At 32.3% G+C, this 14,303-nt stretch overlaps 1 protein-coding gene across 6 annotated transcripts in view; it reads left to right on the top strand.

The window, feature by feature from the left end:
* LOC100875715 (Tachykinin-like receptor at 99D) overlaps positions 1 to 14,303 on the top strand; it is a 154,128-nt gene that overhangs the window by 117,195 nt on the left and 22,630 nt on the right. For all 6 annotated transcript variants that reach the window (XM_076539211.1, XM_076539209.1, XM_076539210.1 and 3 more), the window contains exon 4: positions 9,277 to 9,495. In XM_076539211.1, coding sequence (XP_076395326.1) covers positions 9,277 to 9,495 — 219 coding nt within the window. The remainder of the gene's footprint in view (positions 1 to 9,276; positions 9,496 to 14,303) is intronic.

Here is a 14,303-nt window from a genome sequence, read left to right as displayed (position 1 = left end):
ATTTGGGGATTTTGGAATTTTGGAAATATGGGAATTTGGAAATTTGGGAATTTGAGGATTTGGGAACTTGGGAATTTGGGAATTTAGGATATTGGAAATTTGGGAATTTGGGAATTTGGGAATTTGGGAATTTTGGAATTTGAAAATTTGGAGATTTTGGTTTCTAGGGATTTCAAATCAATTTTTAATCTTCCTTCTCCATAAGAAACACTTTAAAACTTGATATCAATGCCCCATATTTCCTCAATTGATATTAATGGTACATTTCTTAGCGAAGTCTACGATTTTCTCTCTCTTTCTCTTATATCATTAATTCTCGTTCATACTCGCTTAGTAGGATGAAAAGAGTCATTTATTACCTTCTCTCATATTGCCATAAAATCACAGAACTTGAAACTCTCTAACACATATTTTATTCAAATGGAAAATACACTAAACAACAAAATCGATCAAAATATTATTTTGTTAGGTGGATTACTTGTAACAAGGATAACAGTTTAAAAATGAAAACCAGTTATTATTCGGGAATCTCAGAGGGACGTGTACTATCCAAAAGTTAATTATTGTTCAAGCGAAAACCAATCAGTGCAGAGTACAGTAGTACAACTCTCCTGTGGCTGTTGTTCAACAAGCATTCAAAATCTACTACACTGCAAACGTTGCTCAGTTCTTGTTTAAATATTGGAGAATTGAATAATATATGGTGTTATGAAAATTTAAAATCGTTTTGTTGAATGGGTACTTTTCTAAATTTTCATATTGTTTATTAGTTTCTTGAAATTTCTTTTCGAGTTTTGTATTAATCAAAATTTTAATAATCAATTGGAGATTAGTTTAGGTTAAGGTTCTTTACAAACAACTTTCTGAATTTGAGGAGGATGGCCAATGGAGGAAGTTAGGTTAGGTGAGGTTAACATAACTTATCCATACATACATACATGTATGCATACAAGCGTACATGCATGTAAAGGTACATACACACATATATGTATACATACATACATACATATATGCATACAAACGTACATGCATGTAAAGGTACATACACACATACATGCATATACATATACATACATACACACACACACACATACACATATATATACCCACATATATGCATACATATATGCATACAGACATACTTACACACATGCACACATACATACGTACCTACATACATACACACATGCACACATACATACATACATACATACATACATACATACATACATACATACACACATGCACACATACATACGTACCTAGATACATACACACATGCACACATACATACATACATACATACTACATACATGCACCTATACATACAGACACACATACATACATACATACATACATACACACATGCACACATACATACGTACCTAGATACATACACACATGCACACATACATACATACATACATACTACATACATGCACCTATACATACAGACACACATACATACATACATACATACATATATACATGCATACATACATACATACATACATACCCACATCATGCATACATGCACCTATACACACATACCCACATACATACATACATACCCATATACATACATGGTTCGTATGTGTACAAATCATATAAATGATAACAATTTTTTAATTTCAAAATATATAGATGGAACAAGATACACATATGATAGTAAGTAAATGAATATTTCCTATACTTAACAGTATGTTCTAGTAATCATTGAATAATTTCAGTGAAGTATTAGTAACCCGAGTGCAGTATGTAATTAATTAATTTTACTCGCTCGAAACTTGAAGTTGTGCTCTTGACAGAGAGAACGAGGTTAGACTATAGATCTTAAATGGTCCCCTTCTGCATACGACAGAATTATTACAGTTTCGTATGATCGTAGTTAAATTATTTACGTGTTGTAAAAATATGATGTGTAATTGCTTTTCAAATTATTTGTAATTAGGTGCAATTCAGGCTTTACCTTTATGTTATGTATGTACTTCTGTTTTAAGCTTATGTGAACAGTTTTACAAATTTTACTAATTTTATTAATTTTTCAAATTTTACTTATTAGACTGATTTGATTAATTTTAATAGTTTGTGAAAATTTACTAATTTTACTAATTTTATTACTTTTCCTAATTTTACTAATTTTATTACTTTTCCTAATTTTACTAATTTTGCCAATTTTACTAGTTTTACTTATTGGACTAATTTAATTAATTTTAAGGATTTGTCCAAATTTACTAATTATATTAATTTCATTCATTTTAATAATTTTCTATTTTTTATTCATTTTACTAATTTTACTAATTTTACACATTTTAAAAATTATAAAAATCTCGTACTCATTAAATAATCATTTTCTAAAATTTCCTATTTTATTTTCACTAAAAATAATCACACAGTACAGCCATAAAATAAATTTAATTTGATAAATACCACGCATAGTTCGATTAATACACACAATATTACATCAATATAAAAGATTCATGTGACAAAGAGCGTGCATAAAGTGTAATACAGTTATATTATAATTGGAGGTAAATTATGTGCGTTATGGTGCATCTGCATAGCGGATTGAAACATACTGTTCACTGAACACCGTTTATTAAACATATTCGCAAACGCTTTACTGCATCGTAACTCGATAGAAAATGATACCCTTGTTTTAAAATATGTGTAAAACAAAAAATCCATTGGATTAAATTATTTGTTAATTATATTTCTATATTTGCCATGTGAACAAAATAAAACAACATTATTATTGATCATTGATTATTGATTTTATTAAAACCTCGACTGCCATGATCAACGACTTCAATATAACATTGTTTTTATTATTTCACTAAAAAGTTAAAAAAAAAAAGCTATTAAATAAATATAATGTCTATCAACACAGACATTTCCTTCAAAAACAATATTAATTAAATCGAATGTCACTGATACGAAAAAAAACTGACAATAAACGTATCTTAATTATCCACCGTTATTGTCTTTGCACAACTCTAATTGCTCATTATGTCTCCCTGCGTATTTCCCATTAAATCTCGATAATTATCAAAGCGTATTGATAACATATACGTGTCAACTTATTCGCGAAACGGTTATGAGTATTTAATTAACGCAGATCGCAATCGACTGTTAAGTACGATAATGTTATTGGACATTCAGTAATAGCACGCGATTACTCTAAATCAAAATCAGCTTCGACTCAATGCTGCGAACGTACGTAGATACTGTCATATATTGTTATCGGTATGTTACTCTATTTGACACGTAGCTACAGACGAGATGTTCAGTCCCTGGACCACTAAGAATTTTCAGAATTTTTCACGTTTTCTGTAAAATGGACCTGGTAAAAATTTTGATTATACAGGGTGGCCTACATTTTGTCATCTAGATTTGCGTTATTATTATTACTCGTAGCAAACAATGTTTTAGATGAAGTTGAATGATTTTGAGGGGGCCATATGCTGGTGCTATATTTTTTTTGTAGGTGGCCGTGTAAAGAACATATGAAGGTCATTAATGTATTTTTAAATGGAATCATATATTTTTTATTGCATCAGCTGATACTCCTTCACAAAATATTCATCTAAAACATTGTTTGCTATGAGTAATAATAATGACGCAAATTTAGATGGCAAAATGTGGTGAGTCACCCTGTATAATCTATCAGCTACTATGATACTACTGCTGTAGATAACATTAACATATGTTAATATTTTGTATTTCCACCCTTTGGTGACAGCTTGTAATCGTATACATTGATCCTATGCTATCTTCATTATTTTCCTAAATATAATTCATTTCATCTCAATGTGGTTTGAGAGCTGTAAACTAGTCTTTCGAGTAGGCAGACATTTTCTATGGCATTCAAATTTCACCTCCAAAGCTATCGATACTCGAGCCTAACGTAAACGCACAGCCCTTAATCACTCATCACAAAATTTATTATCACAATAGTAACAAATTGCTGTGTGATACTTATCAACGTATTCAGTAATAATTTTGCATGATCCAACACAATTTTCCACGTATAACACAATTATAGCGATAAAAGTGAAATTTTCGTATGTGGTTCTAATTCGATGGCCAGGTTCCGTAATTAGAACTGAATAATGAGACCGATAACGATGAACTTTTTTCGAATGCGAATGCCAGTCACGAGCGTATCGTTTTTACATAGTTATAACAATGTAGGTCACTTGGAAACGTTTACAACGCGAGGTTATGTTCGTTAAATGTCAAATCCATTACGAGTTAAACTATCCTTGCGGTGTATGCGATTTATGATTTGCTTTTTTAATGCGAAGTGTAACTTTAGACGTTGAAACTTCGTGGTTCGTGGTTTGAACGTCGTTACGTTGAGATGAATGGGATTTAATTACTTTTTATATGTAGGTTGATTGAATTTTATTGGGTTTTTGTATTAGGCGATTTTGTGTTAAATTTTTAGGTGGAGGAAATTAAGGATTTGGGGAATTAGGGATTCGGAAATTAGGAGTTGGGGAATTAGGGATTGAGGGATTAGGGATTGGGGAATTAGGGATTGAGGAATTAGGGATTGGGGAATTAAGGATTAGGGAATTAGGAGCTGGGGAATTAGGGATTGGGGAATTAGGGATTGGGGAATTAGGGATTGGGGAATTAGGGATTGGGGAATTAGGGATTGGGGAATTAGGGATTGGGGAATTAGGGATTGGGGAATTAGGGATTGGGGAATTAGGGATTGGGGAATTAGGGATTGGGGAATTAGGGATTGGGGAATTAGGGATTGGGGAATTAGGGATTGGGGAATTAGGGATTGGGGAATTGGGGATAGGGGAATTAGAGATTGGGGAATTAAGGATTAGGAAATTAGGAGTTGGGGAAATAGAGATTGGGGAATTAGGAATTGGGGAATTAGGGATTGGGGAATTAGGGATTGGGGAATTAGGGATTGGGGAATTAGGGATTGGGGAATTAGGGATTGGGGAATTAGGGATTGGGGAATTAGGGATTGGGGAATTAGGGATTGGGGAATTAGGGATTGGGGAATTAGGGATTGGGGAATTAGGAGTTGGGAATTAAGGATTAGGAAATTAGGAGTTGGGGAAATAGAGATTGGGGAATTAGGAATTGGGGAATTAGGGATTGGGGAATTAGGGATTGGGGAATTAGGGATTGGGGAATTAGGGATTGGGGAATTAGGGATTGGGGAATTAGGGATTGGGGAATTAGGGATTGGGGAATTAGGAGTTGGGAATTAAGGATTAGGAAATTAGGAGTTGGGGAATTAGGGATTGGGGAATCAAAGATTGGGGAATTAGGAATTGGGGAATTAGAGATTGGGGAATTAGGAATGAGGGAATTAGAAATCAGGGAATTTGGGATTAGAGAGTTTTAAATTTGGTAATTTAGGAGTTGAGAAATTAGAAATTTGGGAAGCTAGAAATTTGCATATTTAAAAATGGAAGACTTAGGGATGTAAAAAGTTACAAATTTAGTAATTTAGGAATTTGTGAATTAGGAATTTAGAGAGCAACTAATTTAGAAATTTATAAATCGGGAAATTAAGAATTTAGAAAGCTAGAAATTTGAAAATTCAAAATCCCAACTATATAAAATTAAAAAATTCAGAATTTAAGCACTGAATTGTGTGAAAATGTATAAAGTTAGCCTTTCAAAAATTTTCTAGCTTTAAACTTTCTCAATTTCCAAACTTTCATTACGTTATATTCAATATCCATTGTCCTCGATGCTTCCAGGAAATTATAAGTAGGTCATATATAAAGAGCTTTTACCTCTCCATCCTAGAATTATACAAAAACTGTCACATCCCATAAAAGAATACCTGACTACGTTAAATACTAATTCCCCAGAAATATTCATCCAAGACAAAAGTTTGCACAAAGTTACTACAGTCGCGATAAACCCCTTTTCTACCTCGATTCTCTTAGTTCACGATAGAATTTTACGATTCAGGTAACATCCAAGAAGGCCGATAAATCTGAACAATGCGATGACGGGATTGGATGAAATTTGAGAAACTTATAAATCTATAGACGTGATTCAGTTTCATAGATTTGTCGTTCAGTGCTTCGACAAAATGGAGTGGTCAGCTGGATATTAGAAAATAGATTTCATAGGTGCATGCTTCAGTTTATTGGTGAAACATCTTACTTTATGCTCACCTGTACCGATTCTTATTTTTCATGGGTCGTGTACGGACAAACAGCCGTGAGAGGTATCTTCAAAATGGCGTAGGTATCTTCAAAATGGCGCATGTATCTTCAAAATGCCGTACTTGACTTTTGACGCGTAATTCACTCTGGTTAGAGGAAAAGTAGGGTGGAGAGTTATTTAGAAATTATTAAAATTGTTTGTAGAAATTGTTATAGTTTTATTATGACTTTTGGTTGAAGCTTTTAGTTGGTTTAATTAAATAAATTATTGTTACTTTTAGTTATTGTTATTTGCTACTTATGGAGCTATGAATATAATGTTAGTATAAATGTTCTTTATACAACTTTATTATAATTTCTATTAGTTATTACATTCATTATAACTTTATTACAATTTCTTTATTTTTAAGAAATATAAATATATGAAGTATGATACGTATAAAATATAACAACTGTATAAATATCAATATTTTAATTATTTCAAATAAAAATATTTACGAGTAGATTGTTTATAAAACTCTTTAACAAAAATTGTTAATATTCCTAAAATTAATGTTTCATAATATAATAAATTTTTTTTATAAAAATCCTTATTATTCTACAGCATATTTTCTGCAAAATATGTGTTAATGTTTATTAACTTTGCATTATTTATTAAATAAATATGAATTTATTACATTTGTTTATTAAATTTTGTATTTTATAAAAATTTAATGTAAAGTATTTTTATGACAACCTACTATTAATTGAAGCATACTAATAATTAATAAATTGAATTGAATTTTATTAAATATATATTTAATATACTTTAACATTACTATTATACATATACATATAATACTAATTATACCATACTTTTGCATTTTTTACCTTGATATTTATAAAGTTTTTTTTAACCTTGATACTTATAAAGTTTTTTCTGTCTTAATATTTATAGAGTTTTTTCTACCATACTATTTATGAACTTTCTTCTATCTTCTAATACACAACTGGGGTTGCTATCAACGCCACACGTTCCTCGTTCGTACAATGGTTTCTATCAGCAGTAAAAAGGTCTGGTTACAGCATGGATTTCTTCGTCTTTTAATAAGAGGAAGAATGGTGGGCGGGAAATTCAATTTTATTGAAGTTCAGTTAATGAAAAACCCATTTGAAAGGTGAACATTAACAAAACCCAGCAAAAAACTCGTTTCCTCCAGTTCCAATCTCCAGGAACAATTTTTAAATCTAAAAATTTTAAACAGGATTTATTAAAGTAATGCAAATGTTACCATTGTTATATTCTAATTAATGTAAAACCAGATTTTTAAAAAAGCATTTTAATTAGCTATGAAATTTAAAGAAGAAATTTTTTGAATAGGTCAAATGTTACTTTTGGTAATTTTAGTGTTTATGATGTTTATTATTTAAGAAATTAATAATTAATAATATTTATACTTTAACAAATTAATAGTTAAAGATGTTCTTAAAGTAATTTAAGAAATTAATAATTAATAATATTTATACTTTAACAAATTAATAGTTAAAGATGTTCTTAAACTAATTTAAGAAATTAATAATTAATAATATTTATACTTTAACAAATTAATAGTTAATCATGTTCTTAAACTAATTTAAGAAATTAATAATTAATAATATTTATACTTTAAAAAATTAATAGTTAAAGATGTTATTAATTAATAATTAATAATGTTTATAACTTAACAAATTAATGCTTAATATTATTCTTACAAAAATTTATGAAAGTAATAATAAATAATGTTCATAACTTAAAAAATTACTAGCTAATAAAATTCTTAAAACAATTTAAAAAATTAATAATTAATAACACTCATAACTCAACAAACCAAATATACAAAAGTAAACATAAACAAATAATATTAAAAAATGAAAAATAAATATAGAAAATCACTCCAAAATTTGACAAATGTTTTGAAAAGTAACTGAGCTACTTTATCGTATGTTTTGAAAATATTTGAAAAGGATTTTCGAGCTCTGATAAAGGTTTGTTAGCAGCTCAACTCATCTGTGGACGATGGATATTAATAAAGGCGAATAACTCTCTGAGTGGCTCTAGTGAATTCTAGTGGCATTGGCTCGTGTTCTTATACGGAAAAGAGCTGACGTGTTTTGAGGCTGATTTATTACCACGATGCAACGTGATCACTGACTGGAAAATTTACGACGAGGTCTGTTTAATGTGAAACCTCGTCTTGACGATGGACAACCGAAAATCAGGGAGCGTGAAGAATTTTAATGAAACGGAATGTATATAGTAAATGTCTGATAACAATGTGATATAAGTTTGAACGGTTTATTGAGATAATGTGGGAGTGGCAGGAATTCTGTGTTAGAGGATGTTGGTTTCCATGAAGATAAATTTTAAAATTTTCAGACAGGTATATTCGAGGTTTCTAAATTTTCAAATTTTCAAAGTTTCAAGTTTTCAAGTTTTCACGTTTTCAAGTTTTCAAATTATCAAATTTTCAAACTCTCAAATTTCCAATTTCTCAAATTTCCAAATTCTCAAATTTCCAAAATCTCAAATTTCCAAAATCTCAAATTTCCAAAATCTCAAATTTCCAAAATCTCAAATTTCCAATTTCTCAAATTTCCAATTCTTCAAATTTCCAATTTTTCAAATTTCCAAATTCTCAAATTTCCAATTTCTCAAATTTCCAATTTCTCAAATTTCCAAATTCTCAAATTTCCAAATTCTCAAATTTCCAATTTCTCAAATTTCCAATTTCTCAAATTTCCAAATTCTCAAATTTCCAATTTCTCAAATTTCCAATTCTTCAAACTTCCAATTTCTCAAATTTCCAATTTCTCAAATTTCCAAATTCTCAAATTTCCAATTTCTCAAATTTCCAAATTCTCAAATTTCCAATCTCCCAAATTTCCACATTCCCAAAATCCCAAATCTCCAAATCCCCAAATTCCCATTTTCCCCCATTTCCCCAATTACCCTAATGACCCTAATTTCCCCAATATCCCCAATATCCCCAATTCCCAAATTCCCAAATTCCCAAATCCTCAAATTCCAAAATTTCCAAATTCTTAATTATTTCACGAGTCAGAATTGTTTCTACATGTTTGTATTTTATGTCTGTTACAGATACATGGCCATAATGAACCCTTTGAGGCCACACATGGGAAGAAGAGCTACGTTATGCGTAGCAATCGTCATATGGATCGTAGGAGCCATTTTGTCGTTACCAATGTTGTTATTTTACACAACCTACACACAAAACTTCGCTAGCGGCGAAATTCGGGTAATCTGTTACGGTGATTTTCCCAACAGGGACAACAATGGGCTTAGTTACGACGAATACCTGTGAGTTTTATTTGAATATCAAAATACAAATTTTGTATTGGGTGATTTTAAGCTGGTTGAAATATTTCGTGTATCGTCACAGTGAAAAAAGTCATACACATATTCGCATATATGTAGAATGACAATGTGTAAATTAACGTTACAGATAACGCAAGTTTTGAAATTCTTTTATTACTGTTTGAAAGATACATTTTTAATTCCACAAGTCCCAAATTATATAAATAATTAAAGTAGTTAGACAAGTCAGCATTGTAACTTGTTTATTGCAATGTACATGTATGAAATGTATGAACGTTTCCAAATGCCTACGTCACCAAATCACCATGTCCTCAAATTCCCAAATCTTCAATTCCCTACATTCCCAAATTCCTACATTCCCAAGTCCCCACGTAGCCAAATCCCCACGTCCCTAAATCCTCACGTCACCATATCCCCACGTCACCAAATCCGAAAATCTTCAATTCCCTACATTCCCAAGTCCCCACGTATCCAAATCCCCACGTTCCTAAATCCTCACGTCACCAAATCCCAAACTCTTCAATTCCCTACATTCCCCAACCCGCACGTTCCCAAATTCCCACGTCTCGAAATCCCCACGTCCCCAAATCGCCACATCCCCAAATCTCCACATCCTCAAATCACCACATCCCTAAAATCCTCACGGCCCCAAATCCCCACGTCCCCAAATCCTCACGTCCCCAAATCACCACATCCCTAAAATTCCCACGTCTCCAAATCCCCACGTCCCCAAATCCCCACGTCCTCAAATCCCCACGTCCCCAAATCCCCACGTCCCCAAATCCCCACGTTCCCAAATCCCCACGTCCCCAAATCCCCACGTCCCCAAATCCCCACGTCCCCAAATCTCCACATCCAGAAATCACCACATCCCCAAACTTTGCGTCCTCAAATCTCCACATTCCAAAATCCCCACGTCCCCAAAATCCTCACGTCTCCAAATCTTCACATCCAGAAATCACCACATCCCCAAAATTTGCGTCTTCAAATCTCCGCATTCCAAAATCCTCACGTTCCCAAATTCTCACATCACCAGTTCCCTACATCCCCAAATCCCCACATCCCTAATTCCCTACATCCCCAAACCCCTAAGTTCCCAACTCCTCAAATCCCTACTCAATGAACCACAAAACTTGTTAAAAACCCAAACATCCAAAACTCTAAATCTCCCCAAACTCTCAATCCCCAAATTTCCGATTCCCAACCTCCAACTACAACCCCCAACCTCCTAACTTCTCAAACCTCTTTCCAAGACCCCTCTCTCCCAACTCGTTATCATCCACCAAACATCAAATTCCCAAATACCAAATATCAGTCCGGTTACACCCCGAATCTAACTCTAATACTCGATCAGTATCGATAGCAGCAACCAAACACCCGTACCAAAGCTCCCTGGTCAAACTGTTGACATATTCCTTGGCAAACAGAAGACTCATTCAAAGCGATCCTCGTTCACGAACAAATATCAAAATAGTGTGCGACGGTAGCCCGTTAAAAGGCAAGCTGAATTATCGAGCGTGATCAACTAGCCAAGAAAATTACTCGAAAATCTCGTTTAAAGAGGAAAGCATAAAAGCGAATCCTTGTACATGTCAGCAACAGATATTATCTCTATTTACGATGCATAAACGACCGCGGCTGTCGGTCACTGTGTCCACCATAAAACGCATCGTCTGCCAACGGCATAAGACTTTCATCGCGTTCAACTGAAATTCTCGTTATTACCATGAACTGCATAATTGAAAAACTGATTTACTTCTACGTATACCGGGTGGTTTATGTAATCTCTTGTGTACAAAGGAGAGGGGTTTGTTAGATGATGTCAACGTTAAAGATATTTATGATATGGGGGATTTAGGGAATTGCAAATTTGGAAATTTAAGGGTTACTAATTTAGAAGTTTAGAAAATTGGAGAATTAGGAATTTGGGAAGCTACAAATTTGGAAACTTAGAAATTGGTGAATTGAATATTTGGGGAATTAGATATTTTGAACTTTGAGAAATTAGGGATTTAGGGAATTGCAAATTTGGAAATTTAGAGAGTTACTAATTTGGAAATTTAGAAATTGGATAATTAGGAATTTGGGAAGCTACAAATTTCGTAAATTAGGAATTGGTGGAATTGAATATTTGGACTTTGAGAAATTGGGGATTTAGGGAATTGCAAATTTGGAAATTTAGAGAGTTACTAATTTGGAAATTTAGAAATTGGAGAATTAGGAATTTGGGAAGCTACAAATTTCGTAAATTAGGAATTGGTGGAATTGAATATTTGGACTTTGAGAAATTAGCGATTTAGGGAATTGCAAATTTGGGAATTCAGAGAGTTACTAATTTAGAATCTTAGAAATTGAAGAATTAGAAATTTAGGAAGCTACAACATTTGGAAACTTAGAAATTTCTGAATTGAAATTTTGGGGAATTAGAAATTTTAACCTCGAGGAATTAGTAATTTGGGGAGTTGCAAATTTGGAAATTTAAGGAGTTACAAATTTGGAAACCTAGAAATTGGTGAATTGAGAAAATTTGGTGAATTAGAAATTTGGATATTTTGACAATGAAGAATTAGAGAGAGTTGCAAATTTTGAGTTTTTAAAGAGTCATAAATATGGGGGGGGGGGGGGGGGTCGCGCTGCTTAGAAGTCGCTGCCGGCCACCCGAAAAAATGAGCGAGCACCCATCCCTTTCTCGCGACGCCGCCATTGTAGCTTGACCTCCTCAGTGATCGGACATGAACCAATTCTTCCTACTAATCTACCCCACTGACATAATAAATATAAATGTATATATATAGTTATGTATTCTTAATAATTTTTACAGCGAAAATGACTGATTATAAATCTGTAAAAAATGAATTTTTGAAGCTAACTAAACCCTCACAGTGTAAATGAACATTTGAAAAATCTAACCTAGATAAAGTTGTTTTTTATTTTATTAACAACATGATGACCAGGTTATCATCAAAATTTCTTTCTGTAAGCTTACTAAAATAATAGTTTATTATTATTGTGATGATTTTTGGGCATTTCACCCCAAATACCATTATAACAATTTAATGAGCACCCAGTATAAACAGAATCGAAACGTTTGTATCAGCTTTTAATAAACGAGAGCATACGAGTAATGCGATATGTATCAAATCGCGAGACCGTGAAATGGAAAATTTATTATCAGTTTGATGCTTGCTTACGATGATGACGAAATTGAATACAGGGTACAAATACAGTAGAATGCAGGAATACGAATGTTTTCGATCGATGTCCGATTCGCGAACGTTCCCGTGATTAAGTTTAATCCGAACTTCATACATTGTGCATAACGACGTATTAATACAAAGTAACTAACGATCAATTTTACGAGGTGAGGTTGACACCCCGCCGGTAGATCGAGTTTTAATTACGCTTTGTTCGTCGGAAAACTAATAATAGCTTCAGTCGGTATACTAGTTGTAATTACGCTTATCAGTTTCAGGAAAAGAGGTGGTCGTTTCATTAAAAAGCGTCAATATCAGCGAATGGAGGAATGTAAATGAATTTTTAATAAGAATCCACCGGGTTTACCTTTGTAATTACGGTGGTTTGTGTACGAAATAAAATGTATATCGAACAAAAATGCACTTGTATACAAAAATAACTTCGTTAAAAAAAGAAATTGAAGGAAGAAGATAAAAGTTAAAAATGAAAAATTTAATATTTCCAATTTGCACATTTAACAAGCTAATATTTAAACGTGCAAATAAGTAATCGTTCTAACTTGAAAGCTGTAAGGGCTGTTGTTTTAAGAGCATTTTTCAATGAATCTAATTAAATGACGTTACAAAAAAGAGACGAGTAGTACTCACGCAAAAATTCATTTAGCGAAGCCGGAACACAGAAGCAGATTTAATTAAATTTTAACGAGGACGTATATGGAGAAGTTTAAGCTCCTTTGATACAAGAAGGAAGCTTCTATAAATAGGTGGACAAAGAACTTCACGAAGTAAATGTGTGGAAATTGCGAGGGTACTTCTCTTTTTGTTCTGTTTCATCTTGACATTCTTATTGCATAGGACTGCTGAAGATTAATTGTTATTATTAAGTGATGACTGATGATCGATTATTATGTTGAAATTTTTAGATGGATAATGATTATTAATGAAGTAGTATTAAAATTGTGTTTAAGATTCTTCATACTTTTTTCGAGGTTTACTATCAAAGTTTACTATCAAAGTAACAACAACAACAACTACAGCAACAATAACAACAACCGGAAAAACAACAACCACAGTAATAACAACAACAACAACAGTACCAACAACTACAAGAACAACAACAATAATAATAACAGAAAGAACCATAACAACAGCAATAACAACAACAATAACAAGAACTCTAACAACAACAATAATAATTAGTTTAACAAGAACTCTAACAACAACAATAACAACAGCAATAACAACAACAATAACAACAAGTCTAACACCAACTCTAATAACAAGAATAACAATGACAATAACAACAACTCTGACAACAACAATAACGACAGCTCTAACGACAATAACAACAACTATAACAACAATAATAACAACAATAATAACAATAGTAATAACAACAGCTCTAACAACAATAACAACAACTCTAACAAGAACTATAACAACAATAATAACAACAGTAACAACAACAGCTCTAACCACAATAACAACAACTCTAACAGCAACTATAACAACAATAACAACGATAGTAATAACAATAACAACAGTAACAACAACTACAACAACAACAACGAAAACAATAATAATAACAACAACAAG

This window comes from Megachile rotundata, chromosome 13, assembly GCF_050947335.1.
Source record: "Megachile rotundata isolate GNS110a chromosome 13, iyMegRotu1, whole genome shotgun sequence".
Lineage (NCBI taxonomy): Eukaryota > Metazoa > Arthropoda > Insecta > Hymenoptera > Megachilidae > Megachile > Megachile rotundata.
This window is presented reverse-complemented; position numbering and strand designations above follow the sequence as displayed.